General features: G+C 44.0%; 1 protein-coding gene across 2 annotated transcripts in view; it reads right to left on the reverse strand.

Annotated features, from left to right (window-relative positions):
* The window catches only part of SNX8 (sorting nexin 8), a 37,649-nt gene extending 27,302 nt beyond the window's left edge, over positions 1-10,347 (reverse strand). The window contains exon 1 of one of the 2 annotated variants that reach the window (XM_053364639.1): positions 10,175-10,347. Coding sequence is in view for 1 of the 2 variants with exons in the window: in XM_053364638.1 (XP_053220613.1) it covers positions 7,170-7,221 (52 nt within the window). In the remaining variant the exon portion in view is untranslated. Of the gene's footprint in view, positions 1-7,169; positions 7,367-10,174 lie in introns of those variants that run through there. The other variant, XM_053364638.1, reaches the window with a different exon arrangement.
* Positions 10,348-10,724: the final 377 nt, after the last annotated feature.

The following is a 10,724-nucleotide window of genomic DNA, read 5'->3' on the forward strand; positions in this document are numbered from 1 at the left end:
GACGGGCTCAATGGCAGGCCCCTTTCATTTTAGGAGACCTTGGACAACACTGCCGTTATGTTAAAACACAACGCTACTCAGCACCTCCTATGGCCAAAGGAATCGTCGCACAATAGATGTCACACAATAATCACACAATGCAATTAACTGTAACGCAAATATATACACACTGGTGAAACTGTGGCTTGCATTTTCCATTTCAAACAATTATAAATAAATAGAGCTGTGAATGGTTCTTGTGGAGCTATAGATGGAATTCACAATGACTGAAGCCAAGAGAGGAAGCGAGTGAAATCAGGATAATCCTAGTCAGAGCACGTTCTTGTTCCAACACTACACTTTAGATTTATCTTCTAAATATACAAGCACATCTATCTTGTGAGAGCTACACAAGATATGGAAGCTTCAAAGGTCAGGCCTATGTCTGACTTTTCTGACAGTTTTATACTTGTTTCTGTGCACATGCCTTCCTAGTTATTTATCTATAAGAGTATTTCCAAACTGCCAACTCACTCAAACAGTGTCATGGTAGTAGACAATAAAATAAAAATAGGCAAATACAAAACATCGCACCCCAAACAGCCCTACGTTTCCTGCTATCTTTGTATTGCACAACTTTGAGAGGAGAAACACCAATGCCATACTCAAGAGGAGGTCAGGTTTCAAGAAATCTTCACAATCCTGAGCCCTCCCTCTAAATCCAAACACCACCTTACCTTGAAGCTTACCCAAAGATTGCAGAAAACTAGGTTAAGAACTGTCATCTGCTGCCTATCAGATAAAATTGGCCTATAGCGCTACGGCTGGTACAGACTTCAAAATCAACACAACACGTGAATAGCACCAACTCCTACTATCCCTGCTGCTGCCAACACCGCTCCTTTGATGCAATAATACAGGCATAGGCATATGCCTGCAATAATACATGGTGCAACATAAATTGATAGATCAATTTGGGAACACTAGGATCCCTTTGTGTGAGCCATCCCAGCGTGAAAAACAAACAAGAAAGTTGAGCAAGCATTTTCTTCCCCAAGACCAAACCTCTTCAGCAGCCCATTTATCCAAAATGACTATGATATCAGTGCAAGGACATTGTGCGTAGACAACTACCTCGTCTACATGGTTTCCTAGTCAACAGCTTCTTTTTCCTCCAAGCTGTCACTGTGATACATCCTATCTCGCAAGGCTTTTTGCCTCCACCCCAAACTTCTTCTTAAGCTCCTCGATCCCAAATAGGTTTTAGACCAATGCTGACCCAGACCGTTTTCCTCTCCCACTCTTCTACCTCTATACCATCATGCAAAGCTTGGGAGGAGAGTACAACTTTTGCTGATTAATTCCAAAGCGGCTAACACAAAAATTTAAAAGAATCCTAAGGAGAACCCATTTATATTTATCCTGCTCTCAAGTGCTTAGCCAGAGTCATAAAGTTGGTTGGCATCTGTCTGTCTCGGGAGACAATGGAGGAGCGAACCTTCAAGGGATGAAGTCAAACAGCTGAAGAGTTGCAGCACCTGCTGTGGCTTTAAGAGACCAATAAGGGAGAGACATGTTTTGTTGCAGCTGGAGCAAAGGAAGGTGTCCAGTTGTGTTGTAGCAGGGGTACTATGGCATTTCTTTTTCCTGCGCTCCTCCCAGTGGTCATTTCTCCTCCAGTCACTGCTGTGGATTCACAACCTGACCAACTGTCTCCGGGCACAGAGGTCATCTGCAAGGGATTCCCACACGGCAAGGTTAATGTGGCCAGCCTTCATGTCATGATCTTTGTAACACAGAGTTGGTCTGCCGACAGGCCTAGTACCAGAAACCAGCTTCCCACAGAGCTGCCACCTTCCATTCTGTGAACATGACCTAGCCAGCGTAGACGTCGCTGAGACAGGAGTGTGAACGTGCTTGGATTGTGGGCTTGGGAAACAACATCTTTGTTTGAGATTCTGTCCTGCCATGTGATGCCCAAAATCTTCCTGGCACAGCACAGGTGGAAGCCAAGGAGTCATATAGTAGTACAGTAATAAATGGGCCACTCAAAATATGATTAAAACAAACTGACAGAATAATCCACTGCCATACACATTATATGTTTGAAATATTTTACAATAATACAATTAAAATCTATAGCAAGTTACTGAAAAGGTAAGATTCCCCCCATTAGCTCAACAATTTAACAGAATGAATGAATGTTCATATAAACAACGACCAAATTACACAGAAGCACAATTGTAAAAGCACACCATCATCACAAGCCTGAGTCAACCAAGACCTCTCAAAACTGCCCCATCTTGACCAAATGGTGACGAAATGGAGCCAAGTACCCCCACAGCAGAGGGAATTCTAATGCAATGGTGTCACAACGGAGAAGGCCCCGTCTTTCAGAGCTACCCACCAAGGCTCAACAAACAGGAGGATCAACTAATTTAGCTGTTGATTATCATGCTAAGATACTTCATCCCTGTCGCATGCACGCCCCACAACAGTACACTGCTAGGCTGCATCAGTTTTATACACAATATTAAAAGGAGAAACTAATTTTAGTTATAAGGAAAAGCTAGTTTGGGTCATGATGCTTTTGAGAAGCGTCACTCTGTTTTCCAGCTACCTGGCACAGAGCCTGACAGAACTTACGCAAGCATAAAAGTCTACATAACACATAATTATCTTAGGGTTCGGGGTCTGGACAAAACTGTTTGTCTAAACGACTGCTGCTGCATTTGCCAAACTCTTTCCAAGACGCTAATATTCAAGGGTACCGTAAAACAGAAAATGGGCATCATAATAGCAACCTCAGCAAATCAACAATCCCAAAGAACATGGGAAGCGGGAGGAATTCCTCAGGAAGCAATGTGACTAGTCCACCAGGAAGAACAGACAAGGTTTCATCCTTGCTATCTCAAGCCGTGACCTGTGGGGGGTGGGGACTCTGGGTCCAAATAATGCAGGGAGCCTAGATTTCCCCTTAGCAAAACCAGATGTTTCCCTGCCAATTTGGAGCCAAGCATCTGAACCTAATAAGGAAGGATCATTCATCAGCCTTTCCTTTCCTTCTTCTTCCCTATCTTATTCTAGAGATAGATTTCCAGCTCGTGACTTTCTATCTATTGACAGAGGCTATAATCAGGATTAGATGGTGGAGAGTTCCAAAGAAATCAGCACAGTTTACTCTCAATTAAGTATTTACCAGATTATTATTTTTTAAATCCTGCTTCCTTTTTAAAAAAAAAGCTCTCAAAGCAACATACAAGCAGAAGTAAACAATCCCTTAGGAAGATGTACAACTGTCCATCAATAACTTCCTCCTATGAAGGGGTTAGGGGGTTTTGTGTGTGGTGGGGTGGTTTCCCCCCCACCCCCCGGAAACCCCCAACCACATCAGCATTGCTAGAATTCACCAGAAGGCAAAACTACCGCCTACAAGTTTACATGGAGTTTCACTAAGTGACACATACTGTCTCACTTCTGCAATTCTTCGCTTCCCCTCACGCCAGGAAAATCACACACTCCCTCTGCCAAAAACAACCTTCAATATGAAACAGCTGGATTATTCGGAATATTCTGTTTGGCCAAGCCATTTTTAATAGCCAATGTAGAAATCAAGACTAGGAAGATCTTGGTCCAATCTCACGACAGCCATAAATTAACTGGGTGGCCTTAAGCAACTCTCCTTCGCTTCTATTTTCCACTTACAAATTTGCATCGTAAGTTTGAACAGAGAGAATTGCTGCCAAGGATTCGGCATACAGATTGTGAAAACAGTTTAAGAAATTATAGTCAGTATGGCATAGCGCATAGAGTGCCGGATTAGGACTTGGAAGACTTGGGTTCAAATCCCTGCTGAAGTGAAGCTCACGCAGTCACATGCTAACCTCCTCCCACAGGGTTGCTGTGAGAATAAGAGGATGAGCAGAACCATGGATGCGGCTCAGAAATCCTTGGAAGAAGAGTGGAATGACACCGTAACTTTACCAACTTCAACGTAATAATGAATGAAAAGGATGCAAATACCGTATTTTTCGCTCTATAAGACGCACCAGACCATGAGACGCACCTAGTTTTTGGAAGAGGAAAACAAGAAAAAAAATATTCTGAATCTCAGAATCCAGAACAACAATAGGGATTGCTGTGCAGCGAAAGCAGCGATCCCTCTTGCTGTTCTGGCTTCTGGGATAGCTGTGCAGCCTGCATTCGCTCCATAAGACGCACACACATTTCCTCTTACTTTTTAGGAGGGAAAAAGTGAGTCTTATAGAGCAAAAAATACAGTACTTCCTTTAAGAAATGGCATTACACATTTACTAAGAAGTAAAACCCGCTGGACTCATTATGACTTCCTTTTGAGTAAGCAAGTATGCTTGGATTGCTCTGTCAGCATAGGATTGTGCCTGCATGATGCAAGACACTGGAAGCTGATTCATAGAGAGTCAGGAGGTAAGAAAAGATATGGATTTCAGCATACATGAGCAGAATATTATCTTTTGGTGCTGCGTGTATGGACATTAAAGGCCATTAAACAGGTAGAGGGATGAATCCGTTTTACAAGAAATAAGCATTTCGAAACAATTCAAATCAAGAATTCCTTCTCTCTTCTAATTTCACACAAAAGGCGGGCAGAGCAATCAGTAAAACGCGTCTGAAAATCATGTTGAGTCACTTGGGCTTGCATGCTGTTGAGCACACTTTCAGTGCAAGTTGCTCCATCCTCCTGGAACTTTCATATATTTTCCTCAAATGTATTTGCTAATGCTATTCTAGGCTGCATCAACCAAAGTATAGTGTCCAGATCAAGGGAAGTTAGTACCACTATATTATGCCTTGGTCAGATGACACCTGGAATACTGTATCCAATTCTGGGTACCACAACTTAAGAGGGATGTGGACAAGGTGTGCAGAGGAGAGCAACCAAGATGATCAAGGGTCTGGAAACCAAGCCTTATGAGGAACGGTTGAGGGAGCTGGGTATGTTTAGCCTGGAAAAGAGGTGACTGAGAAGAGATACGATAGCCATCTTCAAATATCTCAAGGGCTGCCACATGGAAGAGGGAACAAGCTTGTTTTCTCCTACTCTGGAGGGTATGACTTGAACCCATGGCTTCAAGTTACAAGAAAGGAGATTCCGACTAAACATCAGCAGAAACTTTCTGACAGTAAGAGCTGTTTGACAGTGGAACAGATTCTCTCAGGAAGTTGTGGACTCTCCTTCCTTGGAGGTTTGTAAGCAGAGATTGGATGGACATCTGTCATGGATGCTTTAGCTGAGATTCCTGCATCGCAGGGGGTTGGACTAGATGGCCCAACTCTACAATTCTGTTATTTCCAGCCTCTGACCAAACAATTTTAGGGAACAAACATAGGACCACACTGGTCCATCTAATTGAATATTGCCTATATTCAGCACCATTCTTCTAGAAAAAGAGGTGCCTGAACTCACCACGAATGCCTCCCTTGTTCTCTTATAATGGCAATGGCGCCCACTTAGTTCCGGCAAGTTCCAGCTGGAAAAAAAAGCCCCATCTATATTGACTGGCAGAGGCTTTCCGGCATTTCAAACAGCGAAATTTCCCACCCCTATCTGGAGATGCCAGGAACTGAACCTGGGACTTTCTGCATGCAAAACAAATGCTCTGCTAACAAGCTACACACCTTCTTCCTCCATCAATGACATCCATTTTCCTCAGCATATAAAGATCTCAGTTATCTGACCTACGTAGCTGCAAAAGCATATTGCTAAGTAGGCTCCTAAGGCACATTTCATCACTTTGGTGCTAAAAGAATAATATGTGCAGCAGCAGATACGGCAATTAGCTTAACATACCTAGGCATTATTCAGACAAGTGAACATTAAGCATTGTCAGGCGGCCTATATAAACTGTACTGTTAAATGTTTATCTCAAAACCTGCTTGGGTTTTACCAGGCCTTTTCCATGAATGAAGCAGATTACAAAGACTTCCACATTTCTAGAAATACTATTTCAAAAGAAGCAGCGTCAGATTCTACTTCCACATTAAGCAGAATAACTTTTTCAGAGGAACTATTGCTAAAAGACTGATTCCCACAGTACTGTAGCTATAGAAATACTACTAATTCAAAGAGAATAATAAAAAATAACGTGACCTAAGCTATTTCAAAAAAACTATTTCCCATGCCATAGTATTGAAATACTACAAAGTATCTTGTGGTACCTGCCGAAGAATGTCTGCCGAAGAATGTACGGTACAGTATTACCGAACTAAGGCTAATTTGCTAGCATTTAAGGTTAACACACGACTTCTTTTGCTGCAGCAAACTAATGTACACTTGCATAGCGGTAAACCCCATTGAACTCATAAAGTTCAATACATAAAGGGGCTGAACCAAGACAAAAAATTTTTTAGCATGGGTGCTCCTTGTCTTCCCAAGGCCATCAAGAACCGCTTATGAATTGCCACTGTTCCTTACGTAATTCTCACTAGCAGTGCTTTTCTGCACTTCATTGCCCCCAATAATAGCATGTATAATAATAATAATAATAATAATAATAATAATAATAATAGTAGTAGTAGTAGTAGTAATAATAATGTATGCCGCCTCCCGCCTCCTGTAGTTTCCAGCAACTGGTCATTTCAGAAGCATCGCTGCCTCCAACTGTTCAGGCGGAGCAAAGCCATCCCGCCAGTAGCCACCCATCGCCCTCTCCTCGTCTTCCTCCGAGGAATTCGTCTACTCCCCTTTGAAAGGCACCCAAGTTGGGTGGCCGCCGCTGTCCCTGCGGGAGCGAGTTCCGCAGATTAACAAGGCGCTGCGCGGAGGAAGAATGGCTTCCTTTGCCTTCTTCTCCCGACTCCGCCAACTGCAAGGCTACATATCTCTATCTATATACCGTAATGCAAGGACTGCTGCTGTACTTTCGAGGAGAGCGGCGAAAGCGCGGCGTGGAAATGCCGCCTTCCCGCCAGCAACCCTCAAGGAGACGAGGGCGCCCAGGGGTGGGGGCTTGTCGGCGAAGTAGGCGCCGGGGCGGACGCCTCACGGGGTCCTCCAGGTGCCTCAGCCCCTTCCCCGACAAGAGGTGCAGCAGCGGCTCCCCGCCGCCGCCGCCGCAATAATACCTCAGCGGTGCAGAAAAAGAGGAAAAAGCTAACGGCCCGCGCTTGCCCCTCGCGCGGCCCTGGGCTCCCCTCAGCGCAACCCGCACCTGAGGCCCCTCCGGCTGCCCCCGTTCCCGCGGCGGGCGGCTCCTCGTCCATTGCTCGCCTCTCTCCCCCTCGGCAGTCATGTGAGGAGGCGGCGGCGGCGGCGTCCTCGGGACCCTTCCTGGCGCCCTCCCCTTCCTCCCGCCCGCCTTCGCTCCCCCTCGGCCGGGGAGGCGGCGCCGGGGCGGGCGAGAGGCTCGCTGGCTGCTGCCCGGGACGAGGCGAAGAGGAGCGCGCTGGGGAGACAGGGGAGAAGGGGCTGGTTGCTGCTGGAGCCGAGCCCCGCCGCGCCTTTTCCCGAGCCTGCGTTCAGACGTGCAGCGGGTCAGACGCGCGTCCGGTGGGTTCTGAAAACGGGAGCGGAGGGCTCGGTCTGCTGCGGCGCGCAGGACTCCCTGCGGACGGAGAAAGAAGCAGCAGCAGTTGCTGCCCAGCTTCCTGGCCGGCGCACGTGTGGCACGTCCGAGAACAGCAGAGCATACTTTATTTATTGGATTGATTTATTAGGGGCTGTTCTAGAAAAAGAGGTGCCGGAACTCACCATGAACGCGTCCCTTGTTCTCTTGTAGCCTTTCAATGGCGCCCACCTGAGAGGTGCTAGAAAGGAGTTCTGGCTGGGGGAAAAATGCCTTGGGTTTATTAATTATATTTTTATGCCGCTTTTCATCCCAATGAATCCCAAAGCAGCTTACAAGGTTGCAGGGTTTTTGGCTGGGGCAATCAGAATAAGATCCACTATTTGACTATTGATTCAGAACCCTAAAATGTATTTTATATAATTGATTTTTTATTTCTATTCTTTTTATATCGTATTGTTGTTTTCTTTTCTGTTATTTTTATATCGTATTGTGGCAGATGGCTGACACAAATAAAGATTCATTCTCTCTCTCAGCTTACAAGCAATAAGCAACAACAGCATGATAGCACAACACAAATACATAGATCGTAGAACTATAAAGTTGGGAGGATACCCCCTGGTCATCTAGTCCAACCCCCTGCAACGCAGGAATCTTTTGCCCAACATTGTCGAACATAGGACCTTGAGGTTAAGAGTCTCCACCGACTGAGCTGTTCATCCAGCAGTGTAATACGGTATAAATTATGTAGACTGATTAAAAAATCGTCAGCGAAGCAATTGCAAAGCAATCTCTAAAACACCGTTACCAAAGCACCAACTGGAAAATAAGCTAAACGTCACAATTAAAGCAAAAGTCATGTTATGTGATTAACAAATCAGTGCAGCGTTCATAATCTATAAAATATTAGCAACATTAACAAAACAGCTGCCAAAAATATGAATTGAGCATTGTTGAATTGATATACGATATACAATATATCTTTATTGTCATTGTCCCATGCACACTCCCCACATCCCCATGACTCATAATCGCTCCGTTCAGCTCATTAAAATGCACATACGCATAATGCCCATGGCAGCAGCTCTCTTCTGAAGGTTCCTCTGGCTGGAGGTGGGGCAGCGCAGGTGGGAAAAGCCATTACCTGCTGGGCAACACGGAGTCTCTCACCCCTCACCCTTGTAGTGCACAGCTTGGTGTTGAAAATGTGAAGCAATAGTCTCTCCTCAGGTGCAGCCATGGCCTGCTGAAGGGAACATCTCTCCCAACGAGAAGAACAGCGATGAGGGGAAACAACCAACGTTCAAAGTCTTGCAGATCTGTTTGCCTCAAAGCCTGATCTTTTCACTCTGCACATGTGTCATGGCACGTTACAAACCACCTTGTGATGGGGCTTAAAAATTGCAGCAGCACCAAGTCAAAATGTTACCACCTGCTAGTGCCTAAATACACATCATCATCATCATTATTATTGAATTTATAAAAGTACAAAATACAGAGCTGAAGAATAAAAGAAAAAATGAAAGAAAAAATAGATACATTACATCAATCCTTAATTCTATTCCATCAAGTTCCCGTCTATCCTTCCATGGCTCCCTAAAGTTTCCCATTCCTGCTGCATATTCTATTTTTTCTAACTATTTAAACGTTCAAATTCTTCTCATTATAAACTATAACTGCTGAGCTTACTCCATATCGGCTTCCATTCCTCTTAAAAACTTTTATCTTCTTCCTCTCTAATTTTGCTGGTTAAATTTGCTAATTCTGCATATTCCATCAATTTCATCTGCCACTCCTCCTTTGTAGGTACAGTGGTACCTCGGGTTAAGGACTTAATTCGTTCCGGAGGTCCGTTCTTAACCTGAAACTGTTCTTAACCTGAGGTACCACTTTAGCTAATGGGGCCTCCCGCTGCTGCCGCGCGATTTCTGTTCTCATCCTGAAGCAAAGTTCTTAACCCGAGGTACTATTTCTGGGTTAGCGGAGTCTGCAACCTGAAGTGTCTGTAACCTGAATCGTCTGTAACCCGAGGTACCACTGAACTATCTCCTCTCCCCATCTGTGTGGATATTGGATTCTCGATGCTGTAGTGGCAAACACAAATTTATTTGTTTACTTGGTACTTCAGACCTCATTATTCCTAACAGAAAGGCCTCTAGCCTCTTTGGAAAACTCTTCCAAAATATTTTTTTTAATTCATTATATATCATTTACCATTATTCTTTAACTACTCTGAAGGTCCACCACATATGGTAAAAAGTTCCATCCATAGCTTTGCTCTTACAACATTTACCTGATTGTGACTTACACATTTTTGCTAATTTATTTGACATCAAGTACCATCTGTAAAACATTTGCCAATAATTTTCCTTAGGAGCATAGCAGACTGTGAATTTTAATCCTGTTTCCCACAGCTTTTCCCACAAATCTAACTCTATTGTGGCCCACATCTCTAGCCCAGTTGATCATTGCTGTTTTCACCATGTTATCCTTTGTCTCCTATTCTAATAATAACTTGTACATTTTAGAAATTAACTTCTCATTATTATCTATCAAATCTTCCTCAAATTCTGAGGTCTGTTCTATAAAACCACATTATCAACTTTAATTATTTCATTCAATTGACGGTATGATTGCAACCAGTCTGTCACCTGGTTACCAACTTCTTCCATCTTCTTCAGGTTTGTGTCTGTGAAGTCCAGTAGTTCTCTATATGTTGCCCATCCTTTTTCCATATTCAATTTTTTCAGTTCTTCCTTGGGAGTAAGTTCTGCTAAACTCCCAGCAGCCCCAAGAAGTTGGTCTATCTATAACATGGCACAGGTAATTTTCTGACTCTGGATTCACAGGCCTTATCTGAGAGTGGGAATACGATAACAGTTCTTGGGGTCCTGATTGATTTTAACAGTGTATATCAGTCCATGTACTTAAAATGGTCTTACAGGGACACCTCATTTAGTTGTCAGTGTTTTAAGTACTTCAGTTACTTAAAAATATGGTAAGACAGCCCTATGGGGCTGAGTGGGGCCCTGGCCCTCTGCCCCAAAGTCCTGCCTTGGCAACGCAGTTGACTGCAGCCTGTGATATGCATTGCCATAAACTGCTGCACTGCAGAAAACAATACCCAAGACAGCTCATTAAGTGTTCATTATCTCTGCCTTTGTTTTGTAACTCTGAAATGTTTAATACAAATACTGTTTT

This window comes from Podarcis raffonei, chromosome 14 (genome assembly GCF_027172205.1).
Source record: "Podarcis raffonei isolate rPodRaf1 chromosome 14, rPodRaf1.pri, whole genome shotgun sequence".
Classification (NCBI taxonomy): domain Eukaryota; kingdom Metazoa; phylum Chordata; class Lepidosauria; order Squamata; family Lacertidae; genus Podarcis; species Podarcis raffonei.